The 25,114-nt window shown below is 35.2% G+C and overlaps 1 protein-coding gene across 1 annotated transcript; it reads right to left on the reverse strand.

The window, feature by feature from the left end:
* Positions 1-10,868: 10,868 nt before the first annotated feature.
* On the reverse strand, positions 10,869-13,787 carry GCK72_012627 (uncharacterized protein; the record flags this gene model as incomplete). The annotated part of the gene is made up of 7 exons (XM_053729261.1): positions 10,869-11,045; positions 11,095-11,274; positions 11,945-12,038; positions 12,460-12,614; positions 12,727-12,814; positions 13,236-13,311; positions 13,733-13,787. The coding sequence occupies 7 exons, from the start codon at positions 13,785-13,787 to the stop codon at positions 10,869-10,871; spliced, it is 825 nt and encodes a 274-aa protein (XP_053584033.1).
* Between the last annotated feature and the right edge of the window lie 11,327 nt (positions 13,788-25,114).

Below are 25,114 nucleotides of genomic sequence, written 5' to 3' on the forward strand. Positions count from 1 at the left end.
AGGATTCAACAAAATTTTATATCAGAAGCAAAATATATATATATGTATCTGATAGTTAAGTTGTAAATAGATTGAGGGATCAAAATCGAATGCGTTATTGGTAAGATGGTTTTCACAGTGGTTTTCTTCAAAGAACAAAAAACGTTGTTGAATATACAGAGTTTGTATAAATGATGTGCACAGGAAATCGCAGTTAATTTCCGAAACTGTACTTAATTAGCCAGTTAATTTTGTATGTAATTATCCGTAATAGTCAAATAAAACATTATGACCAAAATGAGAAGTTAAAAAATCCTAAAACTGTGATTATTGAAATTGTTTTGAAACTACTGAGTTTATTTTTGAAAGAAAACTAACACCCTGTTCCTTCATTTTTTCTCCAAACAGCACTAACGGATGAAGTCAGAATGTTGTAATAATAAAAGTTTTAACTAAAAATGTTTCAATCCATCATGAAACAGAAAAGAACGAAACCATCTGGATTGTGAATCGAAAGGGTTTTTGGTTTGAAAATCAAAAAGGTTGTTATTCAGCCCAAAGTCATGAACATCTACTAGAAACCATACCAATCAGTTTGGATTTCAAATTTTTCAGTTTCAAACGATTCAGAACATTGTTTTAGGATATTAAGACTATTATCACTTATCACTTTATTGAATATAAAAGTTTATTCGGAAGGTCGAAGGCGGAATTTCCCTCAACCCTGATTTTATTACGATAATATGTTAGTAAGGTCTTTTGGTTTTTTTAATTGGTTTTCACTATTTCAGTTACATAACAATTAGGAGCATCACCAGGAAAATCTGATTGGACTATTATTTTGACCGATATTGACAGCTATTTGATTAATTTTTAATTGGAAATAAGTTTGAGGTAGAAATGATTCATTTTCAACTCACATGATAAGCAACTTACAAAACTGTTTATGTAACTGATCAATCCTTGAAACAGTGGGGTTTTTCTGATGATAGAATTTTAAATAGATTCAGGGAAGAACGTTTTCACAGCGGTTTTCTTAAAGAGGGTTTGTAAATATGATGAGCACTGGAAATCGCATCTAATTTCCGAAACTGTAACTAATTATCCAGAAAGTTTTGTATCTGTCCGTAGTAGTTAACTGACACAATATTCATTAGAACGCCCAAAACCTGTTCTATGTGAAATTGTTTTGAAACTACTGAGTTTATTTTCGAAAAAAAACTAATCCACTGTTCCTCCTTCTTTTTAAAAATAGTACTCGGTTATGGATGAAGTTCCATTGTTGCAATAATAAACGATAAATTTGTGAAACAAAAATACATCATGAAACAGAACAAAACAAAACCGCCTGGATCAAGAATCGAAAGGGTTTTATCCATACTTGCAAACCGGGCCGAAACGGGCCGACACGGGCCGGGGCGTAACTCACTTCAAACTCAATATTATGAGCTCAAAAATATACCAAAATGTAGATCTCAACGAGTTCTATGTCCGTGACCCACTGCGGGCCGGATGGCTATTCGGTAATGTGCCGCGGGCCGGGCTAGAATGGTTTTTTTGGCCATTTTCGCGTTTTTTGGCACTTTTTCCCGGCCCGCGGCACATTACCGAATAGCCATCCGGCCCGCAGTGGGTCACGGACATAGAACTCGTCGAGATCTACATTTTGGTATATTTTTGAGCTCATAATATTGAGTTTGAAGCGAGTTACGCCCCGGCCCGTGTCGGCCCGTTTCGGCCCGGTTTGCAAGTATGGTTTTATCGGTTTGAAAATCAAAAAGGTTGTTATTCAGCCCAAAGTCATGAACATCTACTAGAAACCATAGCAATCAGTTTTGATTTTACATCTTCCAGTTTCAAAATATTCAGAACAAGTGTTTTGATATGAACCCCCACTTTCCACTGTGGGGGGCTATAATGGTTTCATTATAATGGTTTCACACTTTCTGTTCCATTATACAACCCCACAGGTATAACCCCCCACTTTTCAGTTGGTGGGGGGTGTATTCCAACATGCGGGGAAGCTATCGGTGTGGGGGGGTATAACCGAATTTTCCCGATGATTCAGCCAGACGGTGAACCATCAAAGAGCGGAAAGATGAAAGGGTCAAGACAAAGAAATCGTAACTATGGCTCTTTCATCAAGCAAAAAGATACAATTCTGTAAGAATTGTATACTTTTCGAGTTTTTTTTCTCAAGTGATACAAAATCGTACCACTTTCAAAAAAAATTCACCCTTTCATATTCTCTGTAAGAGGCCATTATATTTTCGAAAAATTAATTGTGGGATCATAAAATTGGAAAAAAACCTCACTGAAAAGAGAAAGAACCAAAAATCCCAATCCCAATAGATTTTTCACCCTTGACCTGGTTATAATAAAAATTGGAAAAGAAGAAAGAGCACCAAAGAAAAAAAGAGTACAAAGAGCAGCAAGGAAGCCAAACACTTTCGGGGGGACACAGAAGGAAATGAAAATGTCAAAAAAGTTTAATTTACAAGTTGTGAGCCAAAGAGAAGGGCTCTTTGGTGCGTTGAGGGCTCACGAGCACCACACTATAATAGGTTCCCCTTCCCCCCCCCCCCCCCCCCCCCTCTAACTTCTCATTTTTGCCACGTCATCAAAAATTCTTCTTCATTTTCTCTCTTTTGCTGCTGCTCCTCCCCTATTTTCTCTATTTTCTTGGACGTTTTATATACACAAAACATTGTGGAATATCCCATGGGAGATGGTGGTGGAAGAAGGAGACGAACACCGCTTCACCCATCACTTTGAAGAATTTGAGAAATTGGGAGAGAAGAGAAAAGAGAGATATGGGGATGTCTGGTGGGAAAAAGTTGGAAGATGGATACAGAGGAGATAGTGTACAAGTACTGAAACAATTCGCTCTTAATGTAGATCCCAGGCTAATAACAAAAATAGATAAGTGATTGGTATGATTTGAAAGTTCTGAAACAGAAAAAAATGAACTGATTTTGTGAGAATCTGCGTTCTTATGGTATCGAACTGAAAAAGTAAAAATCAGACTTGCAACAGGTCGGGCAGATTCGAGACTTTTAACCGGCCCGGTCCGTCCAGGTCGGCCCTCGTCTCATTAGTCAGTACAAAAATTTGAAAATTTTAATTATTAATTTTGAGTTTTTAGCAAAAATCAAATTTTACACTATGTTTTTGAATATAGATAAAACCCAGGTCTTAATATATTGACTATTTTTGGATAAAAATTTCAAAAAATATGTGAAGGAGTTGTGCACATTTTTTGAATCCGGACCGGACCGAGATTTTGAAAGTCTGGTAAATTGGAAATAACTACTAAAACAGTGCTCTAACCGATAAGAAATATCCAACCCAATTTATGAAACCGAAAATTATTTGACAAAGAAACTTCTCAACCCTATAAATCGTGTACCGAACAGATAAAGATTTATAAACTTGGTCGATTACTGAAACACTGCTCTAACCGTTAAGAAATCTTCATAAAACAGAAGAAAATTTACGAATTTTTGAAATAAAATTCTTACTGACTTTAACAAATGACATAAAATCACTTCAATAAAATCACTTTATGAAACCGAACAATTCTTTGGCAGAACAAGTAAACAAAATATGAGCTCAAACTCCTCAAAAAACCCTAAACCCAACCTTGAGCAAGAAGAAAAAAAACCAGGAAAATTCTTCATGCTCCATTACCTTCATGCTCACTTCTTATGGATGTGAGCACTGGAGAAATATTTGGAGAACGTGGAATACTTGGTTTTTTTGTTGGAATTATGTAACTGGCAGCATACTGTAATAAAACCCTGATTCGACCGCCGATTATAAAAAAATGCTATAACAGGATAAAATAGGGGAATAATCGTCACATCAGTTGTTCTCGAAAAGGAGTAATGCTAAGAAATCTGCACCGGGACCTTTCAAAATGAGACATTTGGAAATAAGCTGTTTCAATTCCAAATGTCTAAAATGGTTTTTGAACTTTTTAAATCGAAATGTCATAGTTTTGAAACTTTTGTTTACTAATTCCCCGGTGTCAAATATTCCAAGATTGCCAAATTTCTAATTTCGAAACGTTCTGCAGCCAATAATTCTGGTCGATCTCCAAAAAAGTGATGAGTTAGAATTTGAAATGTACCAAAACGGTAAGTCTAGGTTGGCAAGAACTATGATTCACAGACAGTCTGCTAGTTTTACTATAGATTTTTGTTGATGATTCTTTACCTGTTATTTTTTGTAACGAATATTCACTCAGTTTTTCACAACTACCTATGCATTTCTGGAAACAGAAAAATAATATTTTAGATCTCTGACAGGTATATAATTTACTGTATCAAAAGTAAGATAACATTTTTAGAATATTAACGCTATTGTTCTTTGCTCATTAAGATCTTAGAAACAAGTTATCCCCACTGCAATCGATAATTTTAGAAAGATTGAGTTTTTATTTCAATCAAAACATTAAGTAAGCGACAATTGTTGAAACAGTTGTTTTCTCACAGAGAATTATTGAATCTGCTTAATCTCCAAAAAAGCATGTAGTTAAAACTTGAAAAGTGCCAAAAACAGTAAATCTAGGTTGGCGAGAATTATGATTAAAAGTCAGTCTGTAAGTTTTACTCGATTTTTTAAATACTACTTTACCGTACATTGCAGTATTCTCTCAATTTTTCTCAACTACGTATGCATTTTTGGAAACAGAAAAGCTAACTTTTTAATTTTCTAACAAGTAAATAATTTGGAATTTCAAAAGTACGATATAATGTCTAGAATATGTATTAAAGCTATTATTCCGCCTGCATTCATTTTCAAAAGATTTTGAAATACCATAAAAACTATATTATAACGGCATGCTGTTATATTTCTCAATTGCTTTACAGAGAAGTTTTAGTGGTTTTTGAGACTTCTAAAAGTTCCCTTAACAACTTTTCTACACATTCTGTTTGCTATATTAAGCTATACTATTCGCGCTGATTTAAGAAAATATTCAGGAGAACGGAAGTGGTGAATTTTGAGCATGTAGGAGGTGCCGTTATAATACAGTTTTTGCTATAAATTATAACCATGACAATCTAAAATTCTAAAAGATGTAGTTCATGTTTCAATCAAAGCATTCAATTTCACCGAGTTACGGATCATTATTTTGAAAAGCGGGTTGTAACCTAACATTTTTAAAAATAGTGTACAAAAATATAGGATTCCTAAGATCGGTCTTGAAATTACTTCCAATTATACGAACCCACTAAAAAGTGTTCCTCGAAACAGACAAAAACCCAAATAACCCAACAACAAAAAACAAATATATCCAGGAAAGAGAGTCCAAAACAGGGGACCCCTCTAACCCGGCTTCTCTTCCTCCTTTTCACTCTAATTTATTCATTGCGAAAATTGTGTACACCCTCTCCGCCCTCCTCTCTGTCTCTTTTTCTCTATTTCACCTGGTGCCGTTTCACTTTTGAACACTCACATGACATGGCAGTTTTTGGAGAAAAAAGAAGACGGAGGGGGGGGGAGGAGAATGCAATAAATTGAAGTAACTGGGGAAGAAGGGGGAGGGGAGTTGTAGCAAAAGGAAGAGAAATCTGCAAATGGAGATAGATGGGAAGTGATGGTTCAGAACCATAAATCATTCTCAAAAGGTGACTAAAACTGTCAAGTAAAACTTATTTAGGGATAATTGCCTCAGAAATTGCCTAATCGAAAAAGAGGTTTTTTTAACTTCAATTTTTACCATACTTGTCACGGGCCGGGCGGGGCCGATCTCCAATGTTTCACAGGCCCGGCCGTAATTTTTGAAAAAGTGGTTTTTGGGGCATTTTCTGCAAAAATTCGACTGAATTGATGATTTTTATTAGTTCTACAGTGAATTTAGTGGTGATAAAAAAGCACTTGAAAATTATTTTTGGGGTGCAAAAATTTTAAAAATTTTGCCACCCGGGCCGGCAAAATTTTTCCTCAGCCCGGCAAGTCAAATGACAAGTATGAGTTTTATGAACGAGAAAATGGCATAGATACTACTCTACTTCATAAAAAGATAGCAAGAAATAGGCAATGAAACAGGCAACAGCAATCTTAAAATTTTAGTTTTTCTTTGCAATTCCTCGTTATAAGTTTTCCTCAATCAAAATCCTTTATTTGAAAGTTTAATTATTCAATTGATACCAATTAACTAATGTTCTTTAGCTAAACATCGTAGGAGTAAAATAATGGCTCCGCGACATTTCTCAACTAATGTAGATTTGCAACCTTAAAACTAGCAATAGATTAACCTAGTTTTGTCAAAAAACGGGTCAGACAATTTTTATTGTATTTAATTGTTTTCTAATATGTTCCCAGGCTCCGTAGGCTTTTTTATTCGAAAAATTCAGGGTTTGAATAATTGTTCTGATATATCGAAATTCCAGATGACATAGAACGGATACAGAATCTATGTGATCTACAGCACGCGACCCGTCTCTGTGCGATAGAGCGCTATTTCATGATAATCACCGAAGTCCGATCAAAATCGAACAAATTCCAATACTGTTAACTAGAGAGAAAATTTTTAAAATTGTATTATCCAAGAAAACTCATCAAAATTATTTTATCACACTGTCGGAACAGTAACAAAATGGATCTATTCACAAGACATTTTCTTCAAATTAAATCCGATTACTGCTCCTTTCTACCATTTTTAGAATAGTGAGTTTTAAAACGATGATATCTCAAACAATTTCACACAATAATAGAAATTATGAATGTCTGTCAGACTTAGATAACACTTTTCCACGAATACATAAAACATTGTATTTTTTGAAATGAGACGGTGGAGAATAAGTTTCTGTAACATTAATAAAGAACACTTTTACAGATTCGGAAATATCTCCTGATCAGCTTAAACAAGTTCGCTGTCAATATGCATAATTGTAGTAATACCGATTCCGAAGAATTGATTTGGATATGTTCTCACATTATGGAAAAGTTGGAACGGTAGCTTTTTTGTATTGAAACTACTTGTGCCGATAGAATCAAAAATTGTCAAAGTTTCAGTTTCAAATAGCCCCTAAAAAACAGTAGTTTATTTTTTGGTCAGTAAACGAAAGTTTGCATTTAGATATTTGTTCACATGGAATAATCACACTTGCTCCTACACTGAACCAACGCACTGCTACACGTACCTACACATTGATACAGTGATCCAGTCCCCTTCTCACAAAGTCGAAAAATCCATAGATGACAGTAGAGACAACAGGTTACAAATCGATTGGCAATTGTGAAATCTTGAACTGATAGAGATGGGAAAAAAGAAAAGTAGAGTACGGCAAGGGGTCAGTAGGATATGGGGACACGTGTGGAGGCCGAATTAAATTTGGAGTTTTTTTTTGGAAACTAGCCACGTGGACCACGAAATTTCTTTCGATTGGAATTGACAATTGGTTTTCCATCCGGCGCGTCCGCAGCGTTTCTACGAGCGGCGGCCCGCCTTAAGAATGTCATTTTTGATTTAAAAAAATGGCATTCCCTTTACTTTTTTTAACATTTTCGAACATTTTCAATACACCTATTGCACTCTCTTCCCAATTAAAGAAAACAAAACAAAAAAAGATTGCAGCAAGAAAGTTCGAACTCTGGAGGAGCAGATTTAAAAACAAGGTTGTTAACCACTAGGCCAAACCTACGCGCGACGAAAACGATGGGAAAGGGAAGTGAAAAAGGAGCCATCCTTTATGCCGCCCGGATGGACGTCCTAGCAAGAATTTATTATGAAATTCCAACATAATTCAACTAAAAACCAATGTTTCTGGGAAAGTAACCAAAAATTAAAAATAACTCAAAAAAATGGGATCGGAACCGCAGACTAATTGCGGGTGGGTGCAAAACCAGTAACGACTGACCCACACGGTCGGAAGAGCCGGTTCCAACACCAAGGCTTATAAGAGCGGCGCCCCCGATCAGAATTCCAAAACCCTCCTTACCTTCTCATAAATCCAGAAGATTCTCCTCCAGCCAAACCTTTCATAGGAAAATCGAGAACTGACGAGCAGGAGAACTGATGGAATAGAGTGGATTAGGATGGGCGGTCAGTAGGATGACACGTGGAGGTCGTGGCAAACTCCACGTGTCATTTTCCAAAATCCGCAGAAATTGGAAATAGAATGTCACGTTTTTAACTCGACGTTTTAGGAAAAAGAGAACTGTTTCAAATTTTTTTTCACTTGAAAATAACGTGTTTCCTTTAAAAAAAAACAAAAAGTTACTGGCGCACCTTTGGCGCTAATTCTTGCAGGCTTTAAAAAATCGGCTCCGCGACAATTCACAACTACGACATTCCGCAACTGCGACATTTCGCAACTCACGTAGGTTTCGCAACTGCGACACTTCGCAACCGCGACATTTAGCCACTAGCCATTTCGCAACTGCGACGTTTCGCAACTACACCGCATTTGCATATTTGGGTCAGTTGAAAATGATGAGTGTACCAAAACGTTTGGGAACATATTTGAAAACAATTAAATAGAAGAAAAAGTCATCTGACCCATTTTCTGGCAAAACTAGGTTAAACTATTGCTAGTTCTATGGTTGCGAAACTTCATAGTTGGGAAATGTCGCAGTGGCGAAACCTACGTGAGTTGCGAAATGTCGCAGTTGCGGAATGTCGCGGTTGTGAATTGTCGCGGAGCCAAAAAATCGGTTCGAATGATAGGTTGAATTTAAAGGAGTATAACTGATAAAAAAATAAAGTATTCGTTTTTAGAAACTATTTGAAACTGAAACTTTGACTCGATTCGAGCGGTGTAAGTTTAGTTGAGTTCAAATACGAAAAAGTTACTGTTTCAACTTTTCCATAATGTGAGAGCATATCTAAATCAATGGTCCTGCCTCTAAATGACTCATATTGACAGTGAACTTGTTTTTTGGTAAACTGGGAAACAAATTCTCAAGCATTAAAATTGAAAAAAAAACATTGAAAATGGAGCAACACAATCAATTTTGGACACCTTCGTATCCGGGTTCCCGACCCGGGTGGTACCCGAGTAACACCCGGATAAAGCCCGGGTAACCCCGGGCGGGAAATACTCAGGTACCCGGATTACCCGAGTTCCAAAACCCGGGTAGACCCGGATCTCGGGGACCCTTGGCCGCATTCTGCTGGTAATCATGACCATAATTCTGTTGACGTTACTAATACACTTCTTTAAACACTCTAGTTAACAGTGTTTGAATCTGTTTGATTTTGATCGGTAATCTGACTTTGGTGATCATCATGCAATAACGCTCGACGAGGAGCGTCCTGTGGGTCACATAGATCCTGTAACCCTTTTTTGTAATCATGACTCTCGAAATATCAACTTCTGAATTTTCAGAATTAAAAAAAGCCTACAGTTGCTTGCAAACATATAATGTGGAGTTGTCAATCCTTCCGATTTCAATGCTTCCTGAAACACAATGTGATATAAATTCGAGAGTTTGTTTTCAATCGGATGATAATGTTGGCTGTTTCAAAGAATCACCAAACTGTGAGACAACTGACACCGATGGTAAGAAGAATGGGGCTGAAAGTTAAATCGGAATATACAAAGAGGGAAATTAAATGTTTTCTTTTTGAGCGGCGAAGCTACTGAATTAGAAGAAGATAATTTATTCAGGATCAACCTGGCGGGTACCCAACAAGAAGTATTCTTATTTAAATTGCATAGTTGACCTAGACAATAACAGTATTTGAGATCCTGATCAACACAGTTTCAGGTTACCATTATTATCATCGGGGCTTTTCTCCAAACAGTCAGTTTCATGTTAAATGACAAATTACTTCTTCATCCATTCCAATTAACTCATTATTAGTTTTCCAAAAAATATATATTCGTTCAGTTTCCGGAACGTATTTTATTAGTTTTTTAGCGATCTAGAATGTTTCATTCCATTCAATTAGTTTTCTTATTGATTGAAACTTATTTGCATTTCGATTCACGCACAGAAGAGAACGATGAGTTGCACCAAAGGAGGGATCCCTGAAGAATGTCAAAAGAAACGCAGACTTAAATTTTTGAACTGGAAATTGCAAGAAAAAAGATAAATAGAGGGATTCCAAACACGAGTTCGACTGACCGAAAAATGAACTATTGTTTATTTTTTCGGATTATTTGAAACTTAAACTTTGACTATGTTCGATTCGAGCGGTATAAGTTAAGATAAGTTAAAATACAAAGAAGCGTTCTTTATCAATGTTACAGAAACTTGTTCTCCACTATCTCATTTCAAAAAATACATAGTTTCATGTATTTGTGAAAAGTGGTATCTAATAAGACAAACATTCCGTCTATTTTGTTACATTCTTTGAGATTCATTGAGACATCGTTTTATGACTCACCATTCTCAAAATGGTGGAAAGGAACAGTAATCAGATGTATTTTTTTTAAAGTTCTATGTCTTGTGAATAAATTCATTTTATCCAAATAAGGACAACCAATCCAAATATGTGCTATTGAATTTTCAAATCTATTCCAAACTGAAATTCTGAGAATTTACGATTGGTACACTCGGATGATTTCCATTACAAATAAACTACCATTTCCACTTCTTGATAATATGAGAAACATATAAATCGAAATTAATGCATCCAAGTAAATACCATGAACTTCTGTCCTTTTTTGCATGTTTCATTCCAAAAAAACTGGGTCATGCATTTATGAAGAAAGCAAGCAATGCTGAATTTTTATTTCACCCCGTTTCAATGTTTCCAGAAACATGAAGCGATATGAATTTAAGGGGTTCATCAAGTTGTATCGGTTATTTGCAGTGTGTGCTTTGTGACATCATTTTTCTCTCGGTGAGCGTGAAATAGTAACATGAAACTGATTTATTCCAAAAAGAAAATTCATCAACAAAACAGAGAATAAATTAATCGAATCCAATAACTAAGCCAGGACATGTTTGTGATCACAGAATACAATAACACATCCCGTGAACCATTTACCCAACCACTCCCCACAATCATTCGCCTCCGACGAGAAGACAATGGCTCGTTCGCATTTCGATTCACGCACATGGCTTCCACAGGACACCGAGGAGAACGATGAGTTGGGCCAGAGAAGCTGAAAATGAGGAAGGGTTTTATTGGATAATGAGGGACCACTTATGTACCTTTACCCTCGCTTCCAACTCCTTCACAAAGATATCTCTTTCCTTCGTGTCGAATTCCGATCGAAGAATCCTGCATTCAGAAGGTGTCAACAGTTTCGAAATCTCGGAGTACGGGAAGTTGTCTTCCACGTGGAAATCCAATGGAAGAGGGTTATGGTCATCGGCTTGTTCTGGTGGTAGCTGGAAATATAGGTTATTGTATTTATATTTCACGGTTTCAAATAATTAAGATGTGTGGATAAGTTTGTGAACTATTTAGTAACTGAAGATTTTTTTCAGATAATGTTAACTGAAACAAACAATTTTTCAATGTTGCAAATTGTGGAATAACAAAAAATCTCGATTATAATTATTTTTTATCAAAGAAAACGAGTATTTTGAAAAGTAAGGTACATTTTCTCAAAAACTGGACTGGATTTTTTGCTGAAACAGTTTTCTAAAGTAAAATGGGGGTCTAAAATTCAATAAAAGCATCATTTTCGGGCTATTGAAACATTTTGAAGGCTTTTTTCTTTGAAAATGTCGAAAAATTAGAGAAAAATCTAAAAATTTTCTATTTTCTCAAAAACTGAACTGGATTTTTTGGTGAAACAGTTCTCTATAGTAAAATCAGGCTATAAAATTTGATAAAAACATTATTTTCAGTCGATTGAAACATTTTGAAGGCGTTTTCAGTTTATTTCTCGCATCAAAACAAATTTCTAAGCCGTCACACTTAATTTTCCATATAATTTCTCTGAATTAGTGTTTTTATTTTTGTTCAAAGCAATTTTTGCCGATAAAGTCCTTTTCTCACAAAAAAATGTGGTTTTCTGCACTTAAAAACACTTCAATATCATTTTCGGGTTACTGTATACACTAGTCCGCAATCACCGTGTGAAGTGTACACAACTTTTTCGGCTGAGTATTTAATGCGGATTTTTCTAGGACACGCGAATCTGAATCTGAAAATTTCTGTTTCAGCTTGTACATTTTTGCAACATTTTTTCAAAATGTATGATTTTGTTTTTTTCCAAAATTTAAACTCACAACCTCCACGAAATCAAACGTTTTAATTTATATTTATTTATTGAGTGAGAATTTCTCAAAAACGGAAAATGGCATTCCGTACAACTATGACATTTATGTATCGTTCTGTCTCTTCTCGATTCATTACCACACTGAAAAAAACACTTGATTTTCTCGAATCAATTACAAAGATAAGTTTTAAAATTAGATCAACGTTTTCTGTTTTGACGTTTTCTTATTTCTTAATTTTGTTTTCTGATTCATTGGGCGCTGTGTTATCTTGTTTCTAGCGTATGATATTTCATTTTTGACGTGACGTTTGTCAGTATTTCCACAACTGCAAAATAATCCACCTACCTGTTATAAAGATAAGTATCCGGTAACCATATCGCGTCAAATGGCAGTATGGTTGTATTAATCATCCCGTAAAGATATGGATTCCATCCCAGAAAGTCATCATTCCATTTTTGAATCGCCCAAACGTTCAAGTCGACGTTTTGCTGTTTCTCGTTCTGAAAAAAGTTGTTTTCCGTTTTAAAACTGATGGTGGTGAAGAATAAAAATGAATTTTTTTAAACAAAATGACGGTGAGGAAAGTTTTTTTCAGAAAGAAACTAAACTCACAATGGAAAGAATCTGATGTAGACTCATTGAAAACGAAACAGTTGTGGGTTTCGAGTGGTTCATCACTGGGCGGACACGACTGTCGTACCTGAAATTAGTTGCATTGGAATTTTGTGTTCAAGACATACCAACGAAGTATAAAAAGTGATGAGTATAGTGATGATATACCTATTGAAACATAGAATTCTATAAATGTGTAAGATTTCAGCATTGGAGTAACCTTATCGTTTCATACTGGTTTGAAACTATTTTTTCTCTATTTCAATCGAAATGTAATTTTACGTTGTTCACTTTAAATATAATGTAATCGTGAGTCTTTCTGCATTGATCTGCTGTATGTTAACTTATATGTCCGATTCTATCAGCTTTTTTTAAATTTGGCAACACTACTGCCACTAATTAAAGATAGTTGATAACTTTTCTTCGAAATATAGTTCATTTCATTATTTCATAGAGTTCCCATGTTTCAATCCCCCTTTCATCTCAATCCCCCTCCTCGCCAATTTTACCTCCTCGGATCCATCAAATCCTTGGCCAACCGGATGTGTGGCAGAAACTCGCCGTAGTCATCCATCAATGCCTCTCCTGGAAACAAAAAGAAACAAGTATTCGAAAGCAAAAATCAAAGCTCCTTCCCCAACCTCACCACCTGGCTTTAATATGTATTCATGTAGTTTATCCAGAAAGCACCCATTCTCCGTAAATTTGAGATTAGGAAGAAGGAGTCAAAAAATCATGACACGTCATGGTTTTTGGGTGCAAGACTAGGAAAAAACGGTAAATTGAGCAAATTCAACTAGCACACTTTCAGTCAGTAGCGAAAAATGATAATGAAGAAACAGTAAGATTGTACAACTGCGCTCAACGGAAAAAAGGGTTCAAAAGTAATTTCCATAAAGCACATTTGTAAAAATCGTAACACTTTTCTGTTTCAATCCTGTGTTTTGATCAAACTATTTTGGTTGCTTCTAGTGATCTCAGTCGAAACTTTTCTCCCCCAACTCACTTGCTCCCAACACGACTCCAATGATCGTCATGAACCATCCGACCACCCCCACCATTGTAGAAGTTCAAACACCTGAAAAAAAGAGAATTTTGGTTCAAAAAAATTAGACAAAAACCTGGTGGTGAGACACCACGGAGAGGTGCTCCAAGTAGTCAAGTATTGTTCAATTATTCAACGAAAACACATTGGGGCGTGAAAATTGGAAAGAAGAGGGAGGAGGAGAGATGGGGGAGAGAAGGTTGTGGGGGGAGAGGGAGGAGGATAATGGGAGAGTTTTATATTGGGGAAGAGTATAATTGTTCGATAGTCATATTTTTGTAAATGATTTTTTCAGCACACAGCAATTACTGAACACATGTCATTTTCTTTCAGATATGAAATTCTCGAAACTGGAATTTTCGGTATTTTCAAAGTCTGAGAGCAACTCAAGCCAAATATACATCTAATCGAGGGCTCTAATCAGAAAATGTATGTATATGCTCAACAAGCTTATAAAAATTTCTATGGTAGTGTGCGAACATTTCAATGAAGAACTTTTGAATATTTCAGAATCTTCTGAAACCGCAATTTTACCTAGAGAGATTGTTACAGATATGTGATACCCTAGTGGACTACTAGTGGGAAATGATTCTTCTGAAAAATGAAGAAATTTTGTAACGGACCGTTTGCGAAAATAATTCTGAAAATATTGAATTCAACATTCGATGAGTAAAAAAATAAACTAGTAGAAAAAAGAAAAATGTAAATTTCATAATAATTATTTGAAACTGGAAAATTTTAGCAAATCAGTGATACTTGTATAATCTTCTGGAACTTGTTTTGAAGTGAAGCCCACAATCAAAGCAGGTGACTTTCATGAACACCTTTAAAATATCAAGGAAAAACGGTAAAAACCTTTCTAAAGTTGTTCAAACCTTGAGATTTGGTTTTTTTCCAGCAGAGTATTTTGACTCTTCAAAAAGCTACTGTTTATGTTAAGCAACTTAAAATCCAATTTTAATCGGCTGACTAGTTATCGACTGTTTTTTTCAGTTTCAACTTTGTGTTTTTTTCTCATTCTCGGTTATTCTTTTGATTCTACCTCCGCAGCTGGAATTGTCTAAAACTATGTCGACTATTCTCGTAAACTATTATTCCTGCCGCATATTATGACCGCATCTGCTCGTTTGAATTTTCTCAACTAGAATTGAGTTTTTGAGACAGAAAACTTTTACTAAAGTAACTTCGTAGTGTGCTATTTCCAGATATCCTACTTTTTTACATGAATTGACGCAGAATCCAAGGGAAAATCCACTAAGAGGTTATGGATCCGAAGCTGTTAAACTTGAAAAAATGAGAATTTCTAATACTAAATTTTTTTTAATGACACATATTTAATATACAGTTGACGTGCACAATGAGCAATTCTTCACACCCAGTTTCAAGAGGATTTTCAATTCTTCCTAGGATTCTACGTCGACTAATAAAGTTGGACTACTGAAATATCGTAAAATTACTATGCAACATCTAATGACAACCCCCAACACCTCACTCTTATGAAAACTTTCAGAAACAGCTCAAAAAAATATTCCAAAAAATGAAAACCCCAAGAAAAAGTTGTGTAGATCTCCGGTGCCGAGTCAACCTATTCCATCCACTTAAAAGGCGGGGGGAGAGTAAAAGTAACGATGACCCTAATGAGTACGCCCCAATTTTTACTCCCCTTCGCCAACACACACAAAACAAAAGGAAATTGAAAAGAGCTGATGGGTGGAAGAGAGGGAAAGACAAGAAGCCATACACAGAGACAGACAACACCGCTTTTAGGACACCACGAAAAAAGGGAGGGTTGTCCTAAAAGGGTATTGAGGATAAGGGGGGAGAGAGAGAGAGAAATGGAATGAAAATGTAGAGAGAGAGATGGGATGAAATTCAATTGAACGAGGGAAGATCAAAGAGAAGAAATCTAGGGAGGTGAAATGTCAAAGTGCAAAAAAGTAGAGTGCTAAAACAGAGTTGAAGTCATTTGGTCCAAAAAATCTACTGTTTCAAGGTGCAGTTAAAAGAAATTACAAACTGGGACCTGTAATGCGTATGGCGTTCGATTCCTGAAAAATTGTCACGAATCGTAAATTTATTTTGAAGTCTCAAGACTATGACTCACAAGAGAAGTACATAAAAAGGCGTGTTGAACTTTTTCATTAAATTTGACCATAGGTAATTTCGACCCTGAGGATTTCAAATCTGCAAGAAAAATCTGCAAGAAAAATCTGCAAAATGTTTCCCTGAACCGAGTTATGAGCCATCAAACTTTTCATATGGTTCAGCATTTTTCCACGAGGCTTGCGGTCTGCCGAAGTGTCTCCCAGAACAAAACCCCACGTTTTCCAACCATCGATGGTGCAGGAGTTGTGACTTCGGCAGACCGCAGGTCTCGTGGTAAAATGTTTAACCATGAGAGAAGTTGATGGCTAATAACTCGGAAAGTTCAACTCACCTCGTCATGTACTTACATTGATACTGATTTTTTGAAACAGCAGGTTTAATTACCGGAGCAGGTAGCAACTTTTTCGATAAATTAAATGAAATCAAACATTTTCCGGAAAACTACAGTTTCTACTAGAAATTTTAGAGCAACCAATAGTCACCCTGGTATTGAATGGAACAATGTCATTTTTGATTCAGAAGAAACAAAATGATGATGTTGGTAGCAAAACTCTTGATTGTAAACTGTCCGAGTCAATAGGAACGATATGAACAATAAGAAAGATTTTGGGGAAAAATGACATGGTACTCATAGAAAAAACTCGGGACTGAAAGAAACTAGGAATAGAAAATTTCTACATACGTTGTTTTGTCAACAATAAATTTAATTATCCGAAGAACAGATTTTTCAATAAATAAAAAGTGTAGTGCTAAAACTGAGTTAAAGTCATTTGGTCAAAAAAATCTACTGTTTCAAGGTGCAGTTAAAAGAAATAACAAACTGAGACGTGCAATACGTGCATCCATTTGGTCGGCGGTAAAAAATAAGAAGGAAAGCGGAAAAAAAGTTTTAAGACGATCTTGGCCTGATTTTGTAGTAAAAAGCCCCCAAAAATGGCTATATTTGAGTTAAACTTCGTTTTTTTTTGGTAAAATCTGATTGCCTTGCTTCAAAAATAACCTTTAAAAACTATCGGTAAATTCGAGAAGGCGAACAAATTTTTAAAGCTGATATTCTCTAGGCGGAATGCGGAAAAAATCTCAAAATGGCAGATCTGATAGCGGAATTCCGCTTTTTTTTCCGCATCATTTTTTCGCCCAGTCCAATTTTCGGTTTCAAGATGCAGATACTTATCTTTGCTGTTGAAAAATGTTTATATCTTTCCAGACAGAATTTTTTAAGTCACTGAAGCAGCAAAAGCTAACCAGTCGCGGGAATAAATGTGAACTCAAAATCAAAAAAGCAAATACTGATTTTTTGAAACAGCAAGTTTAATTACCTGAGCAGGTAGAAACTTTTCCGATAAATCGAATGAATAAAGAATCTAGTTTGTATACAACACTCTCATGAGCTAATTATAAATATCTATATTCAGACTGAAAGATAGAGAACTTGAAACTGAAGAAGATATTTTTCGGAAAACTACAGTTTCTAGAGGAACTAATAGTCACCTATTAATTGAATAGTCCAGTCACAAGCCAGTTAGCAGTTGTGGAAATTTTTTTCATTAAAAATACCGAGATGGAACAAAGTGATGATTAGATCTCTTGATCTGTTCAAGACAATAGGAACGATATGGCCAAACGATATAGTTGAACCATTATAATCAAAGAACACACTTGAGATTTGAAATAAACTAGGAACAGATAAAAGTTTATTGGTAACTTTAGTATCAATAAACACTTTCTTGGGTCAAAAATAAATTAAATTATCCAAGTAGATTTTTCGATAAGTCAAGTTTGAGAACGCAACGCTTCTATTTTTTCGGTAAACACACATTGATATAGTTGAATGTGCAAGGCTGTATACTATAAATTCAATCGTGAAATCGCACTGAAAAATGTTTTTCGAACAAATAGTGAACATGAAACTGAAGAAAAAGAAAATCACAAGCATTTTCTGGAAAATTACAGTTTCTAGGGGAGCTAATAGTCACTCTGTGATTGAATAGAATGATTTTGAGGAATTATCGAATTTTAAATAGCATAAAAAACATGCGTGGCAAACTTGGGCGAAGGTTGATAAAGTTTTCATGAAAACTTAGATGTAACTAAATGATGAAAGTGGAAGCAAAACTCTTGATTTTGATCTGTCCAAGACAAAAAAGTTTTGTGTTTCCAATTGGAAGTATAAGTTTTTGAAGATTTGTAGAGCGTTTTTGTTTGAGGTGATACTTGATTAACATCAAAAAATATTCTGTTTAGAAAAATGGATTCAAACAATATCATTTAATTAGCAGAGAACACACTCAAGACTTGAAATAAGTTTCAATACACACTTTTTCGGGGTCAACAGAAAAGTGAATCTCAGTTTGAAATGGTGCCTCAAAATTCAGCAAAAAAACGATTTTAGTCATGCAGTATGTTTCCTTTTTTAAATTAATCGATGCTAAAACATTGTTTTGCTAGAAGGAAGTTTACTAATAGTGAATCAGTTAATTATAATCAGTTAATCATAATCAGAGCAAAAAAAAAATGCATTTCTTGGAACAGTCATAATTCTGAAGCGGGAACAGCGTCTAAAATCTCAAAATCTACGTTCAAAGTATCATTTTGCTATAATCGGACACTTCCAGCCTCATTCTTTTCGTTTGTCTACCAAATAAGAAAATGTTGCGCAACCAAAACAAACACAAAAAGGAATCTAGAAGATGTTTGACATCTTCTTTCTTTTATTGCTTTGGGCGAAAGTCAAAACAATACTTTTTAGATTGAAAAAAGAAGGGAACATCTGGAACAAGACGATATATTAGATTTTCGTCATTATTTAGAAAATGTTGACGCGACTAACTAGTAGATGAGATATAAACCTGAAAAAAGAAACCAATAGAAACCGGACAAAATTTCTATAAACAAAGTTCAACAAACTTTTACAGTTTCCCAATGGAAGTATTGTTACAGGTAAGCTCAACAATCCATTCAAATTGGATTAAAAAATAAATGTTTCAGTTAAGACTTATTGCTAGTAACTCAACAATTACCGCGATAATTTTCTTTCACCTTATAAAAAATAAAAACTGAACAACTCTTTTAAAATTGGTTAGAAAAAAAAGGAACACCGAAAAATAGGAACCGACGGTTTTTTGGTTTTTCACAATATACACATATTTTGTACAGACTTTAAAGATCAGTAAATTTATGGCAAAAAAAAATATGTGGAACGGCACCGGAAAAAATTATTTGATAAGGTACCATTTTGAAATAAAAATGAATTTTAGATAAACCAAAGGTCTCAATGTTAATTATCATGAAAAGTACTTCTTTTTTATGTCTCTATGGCTCGGCTCACAGAAGGATTTAGCAGAATTTTATTTCAGATTCGAAATCTACGAACTCCCCTTGTAAGTGATTTAGGAAAAAGAGAAAATTGGAGGTAATCGTGAAACCAATGAACAAAATCATATTTCTGCGAATCATGCAGAAATAAGGACACAAAAATGAAGTGAAAAATTCATCAGCAAATTGAATAATAACTTTTGTTTGTGCAAATTATCTATATTGGAAACAGTGACATTTTATTTGAAAAAAATTGAATTTTAAAAAGATTGAGAGGAGCAAAGCGTTATTGGTAAGAATGTTTTCACTGTGGTTTTCTTCAAAGAACAAAAAACGTTGTTGAACATACTGGGGTTGTATAGATCATGAGCACAGGAAATCGCAGTTAATTACCGAACCTGTAGCTATTTATCCAATTAATTTTGTTTGTTACTGTCCGTAATAGTTTACTAAGCTATTGCCTAAAACAAAAAATTGGGAAGTGCTGTGATTATTGAAGTTTGTTATTATTGAAGTTTTTTGAAACTACTGAGTTTATTTTTGAAACTATGTAAACTAACCTACTGTTCCTTCATTTTTTCTCAAAATAGCACAACCGGATGAGTCAGAATGTTGTAATAATAAAAATTAAATGTTTCAATCCATCATGAAACAGAAAAGAACGAAACCATCTGGATTGTGAATCGATAGGGTTGTTGGTTTGAAAATCAAAAAGGTTGTTATTCAGCCCAAAGTCATGGACATCTACTAGAAACCATAGCAATCAGTTTTGATAATAAATTTTCCAGTTTCAAACGATTCAGAACATTGTTCAAGAAAATTAAGACAACGATTTTTTCATACATTTCATGTACCGATAATAGTAATGAAAAGGGGAAACGCATTTACAGTTTTCAAGTTTAGTTTTCTCAAGTGATATAAAAATTTTTCTGGTAAAAAGAAAATATCACTTTCAGAAAAATTCACTCTTTCATATAGCCTTTATACGGCTATAATATTTTTGAAAAGTTAATAGTTTCATTGCCAATCTATTTAAAAAATGGAAAAAAATCCTCTTTTAAAAGCGGAAGAACCAAAAAATCCCAATCCCAAAAGATTTTTCACCCTTGACCTGGTTATAATAAAAATTGGTAAAGCAGAAAGAGCACCAAAGAAAAAAGAGTACAAAGAGCAGCAAGGAAGCAAAACACTTTCGGGGGGACACAGAAGGAAATGAAAATGTCAAAAAAAGTTTAATTTGCAAGTTGTGAGCCAGAGAGAAGGGCTCTTTGGTGCGTTGGGCTCACGAGTACCACACTATAATAGGTTCCCCCTTCCCCCTTTCTCCTAACTTCTCATTTTTGCCACGTCATCAAAAATTTTTCTTCGTCTCCTCTCTCTTTTGCTGCTCCTCCTCCTCTATTTTCTCTATTTTCTTGGACGTTTTATATACACAAAACATTGTGGAATGTCCCATGGGGGAATGGTGGTGGAAGAAGGAGACGAACACCGCTTCACCCATCACTTTGAAGAATTTGAGAAATTGGGAGAGAGAGAAGAGAGATATGGGGATGTCTGGTGGGGAAAAAAAGTTGGATGATGCATACAGAGGATATAGTGTACAAGTACTGAAACAATTCGCTCTTACTGTACGTCGCACCAAAAACGAATGAAAATTTAATTATGATCGTCAAGATAGCAGAAACAGATAACTGATTGGTATGATTTGAAAGTTCTGAAACTGGAGAAAATAGAATAAATAGATTAATTTCGTGAGTAGGTGAATCTGCGATTTTATGGTTTCGAACAGAAAAAGTGAAAGTGAAAGGAAGTACTGAAACAGTGCTCTAGCCGATAAGAAATCTCCATAAAACAGACGAAAATTCACGATTTTCAAAAAACTCTGAGAGACTTTTCAAAACTACAAGTTAGTAACTTGAAGTTACATTCATTAAACAAATTGTTCTTGATGTTTTCACCGCAATTAATCCACTTTATGAAACCGAAAAACTCTTTGTCAAAAAAACTCCTAACACTATAAATTGTCTCTAATTGTACCGAACAGGTAAAAATTTGAACAATGGAGAAAGCACTGAAACCGTGCTCTGCCCATTAAAAAACTTCACGCAACAGAAACAAATATTCCTAGCACTTTTTGAAGCTACTAGTTCTAGTACCAAACGGATTGCTTATCATCATTTTTTAGCTCAATAAAACCACTTTATGAAACCGGACAATTCTTTGACAAAAAACTTTCCATGTCAACTAAAAATGAGCTCAAACTCCTCAAAAAACCCCTAACCTAACCTTGAGCAACAAGAAAAAAAACCAGGAAAATTCTTCATGCTCCATTACCTCCACTTCTTATGGATGTGAGCACTGGAGAAATATTTGGAGAAATATTCGGAGAACGTGAATAACTTGGTATTTTTTGGTGGAATAATACTATATTGAGAAGTTCGTCGCAAATGAAATAATCCAATTGAAACTGGTAAAAGTGGATGAAACAGTTGCAAAATTTTACTGTGAGCAGAGATATGAGAGCCTTCAAACTTTTCATATGGAATTTCACAAAGTGTACACAAAGGTGTTCACCACCAACATATGAGTGGTATAGTGGTAGTCAACTCATTCATTGAAACATTCAGCCGGTTTTTATTGCAGAGATGCATTTTCGTTAAAGTGTTGCGAATGTTATTTTTTCTCACCAAGGAGTGAATAATACTCTACGACCTCCAAAAAAGCGTGGCGAAAAAACTTGAAAAGTGTTCAAAACAGTAAATCTAGGCTGACGAGAACTATGATCCAAAGCCAGTCTGTTAGTTTTACTATATAATTTTGTTGATGATTCTTTACCTGCTATCTATTTTCTAGTAACCGAATATTCACTCAGTTTTTCACAACTACCTATGCATTTCTGGTGACAGAAAAATAATATTTTGGTTCTCTGACAGGTATATAATTTACTGTATCAAAAGTATGATAAAATTTTTAGAATATTAACGCTATTGTTCTTTTCTCTGAAACAAGTTATCCCCATTGCAATCGATAATTTTAGAAAGATTTAGTTTATATTTCAATCAAAACATTAAGTAAGTGACAGTTGTTAAAAAAACTGTTTTCTCACAAAGAATTATATGAAGCGATCATATCTCCAAAAAAGCATGTAGTTAAAATTTGAAAAGGGCCAAAAACAGTAAATCTAGGTTGACGAGAACTATGATTCACAGTCAGGCTGTAAGTTTTACTATACGATGTTATTGATGATACTTTACCTATTTAGATTCTTTTATTGTACAACTGTTCTCTCACAGCAACCTATGCATTTTTGGAAACAAAACCAACCTTTCATTTTCTGATAAGTCAATAATTTGCAGCTTCAAACATATGATACCGTTTGGAATATTTATTAACAGAATTATTCCGCCATTTGCAATTTTTTTTTGCAAAATTTTGTTAGCTTTGTTAGTTGGTTTCCAGAGTAGTTTTGGTGGTTTTTGAGATTTCTAAAAGTTCAAAGAAAGACTTTTCTAGATGCTCTGTTTGCTATTCTAAATGATATTCTAATCACGCTGATATTATTCAGAATTGTGGAAAAAGTGCAGGAGCTTACTTTTGCTGAATTGTGAGCATGTAGGTGCCGTTATAATACAAGTACCGGTCATGAGCCGTTCACTCGTTGTTTAAAAAAATTGTGTGCAAAAATAAAGAAGAATTCAAATCGGAACTATTACTTCCAATTATACGAACCCACTAAAAACTGTTCCTCGAAACAGACAAAAACCGAAATAACCCAACAACAAAAAACAAATATATCCAGGAAAAAGAGTCCAAAACAGTGGGACCCCTCTAACCCGGCTTCTCTTCCTCTTTTTCACTCTAATTTATTCATTGCGAAAATTGTGTACACCCTCTCCGCCCTCCTCTCTGTCTCTTTTTCTCTATTTTACCTGGTGCCATTTCACTTTTGAACACTCACATGACATGGCAGTTTTTGGAGAAAAAAGAAGACGGAAGGGGAAGGAGGAGAATGCAATAAATTGAAGTAACTGGGGAAGAAGGGGGAGGGGAGTTGTAGCAAGAGGAAGAGAAATCTGCAAATGTAGGAGTTGGTAAGGACATGATGGATGGGAAGTGATGGTTCAGCACCACAAGTAATTATGAAAATGTGGCTAAAACTGTCAAGTGTGATCCACAATTTTTTTTCTGATATTTGGAGAGTCCAGATCAAGAAGAAGGGATACACTGTTTACAAGAAAATTATTTTTTTAAACAAATATGTGCTTAAGATACTTTCAATTACCAGTAAAACTCACTTTATCACACTATCGGAACAGTAACAAACTGAATCTATTCACAAGGCGTAACATTTTCAAAAAGTTACATCCAATTATTATCTTCAGAAATTATGAATGATTGTCAGATTTAGATAACACTTTTACAGATTCGAAAATATCTCTTGATCAGCTTAAACAAATTCGCTGTCAATATGCATAACCGTAGTAATACCTGTTCGGGAACATTTATTTGGATATGTTCTCACATTATGGAAAAGTTGGAACGGTAGCTTTTTTGTATTGGAACTCAACTAAACTTAATCTGCTCGAATCGAAAATTGTCAAAGTTTCCGTTTCAAAAAGCCCGCAAAAAACAGTAGTTTATTTTTTAGTCAGTAGGCTAAATTTAGCATTTACATTTGTTCACATGGAATAATCCCACTTGCTCCTACACTGAACAAACGCACTGCTACACGTACCTACACGTACCTACACATTGATACAGTGATCCAGTCCCCTTCTCACGAAGTAGAAAAATCCGCCAGCGGAAATCCTCCAAGTCGACAGAAGGCCAAACCGATTGGCCATTGTGATTTCTGGAACTGATAGAGATGGGAAAAAAGAAAAGTAGAGGTCAGTATAATATGTAGACACGTGGAGGTCGAATTAAATTTGGAGTTTTTTTTGGAAACTAGCCACGTGGACCACGAAATTTTTCGATTGGAATTCACAATTGGCTTTCCATCTAGGCGGCGTTTCTGCGAGCGGCCGCCAGCCTTAAGAATGTCATTTTTGATTCAAAAAATGCCATTTCCTTTACTTTTTTAACATCTTTACGTTCGAATATTTTCAATAAACCTATTGCACTCTCTTCTCAATCGAAAAAAAGAAAACAAAAACATTTTGCAGCAAAAAATTCGAACTCGGGAGGAGCAGATTCAAAAACAAGGTTGTTAACCACTAGGCCAAACCTACGCGTGATGGAAGAAAACGGGAAAGGGAAGGGAAAAAAGGAGCCACCCGTTATGCCGCCCGGATGGAAAGCCAAACAAGAATTTCTTTTGAATTTTCAGCATAATTCCAGCAAAAACCGATGTTCCTGGAAAAGTAACAAAAAACTAAAAATATCTCTAAACGGGCTTCGAACCCCAGACTATTCGCGCGTGGATGCAAAACCAATAACCACTGCGCCCCACGGTCGGAGAAAGCGGTTTCAACACCAAGACTATCATAAGAGGGGCCCCCTTATCCCTTATCCTAAACCAAATTCCAAAACCCTCCTTACCTTCTCAAAAATCCAGAAAATCCTCCTCCAGCCGAACCATTCATAGGAAAATCGAGAACTGACGAGCTGGGGAACAGAATAGAGTGGATTAAGACGGGCGGTCAATAGGGTGACACGTGGAGGTCGTGGCAAAATCCCTAGAAATTGGAAAGAAAATGTCACGTTTTTAATCTGACGTCTTATCAGTTTTCTTTTTTTGATATTATTTCATCATTGTGAGAACTAATTCGCGTGACAAATTTTCTTATATTTTTGCCAACCATTGTTTTGAAATTGCAGGTTGAAATTAGTTAAAAACATTTGAAACAAGGAAGAAACAGTATTAAGAGAGACTTTCTCTAGTGATCAACCTAAGGCCAACTGCCCATGGAACACATCGGC

This window comes from Caenorhabditis remanei, chromosome IV, assembly GCF_010183535.1.
Source record: "Caenorhabditis remanei strain PX506 chromosome IV, whole genome shotgun sequence".
NCBI classification, from domain to species: domain Eukaryota; kingdom Metazoa; phylum Nematoda; class Chromadorea; order Rhabditida; family Rhabditidae; genus Caenorhabditis; species Caenorhabditis remanei.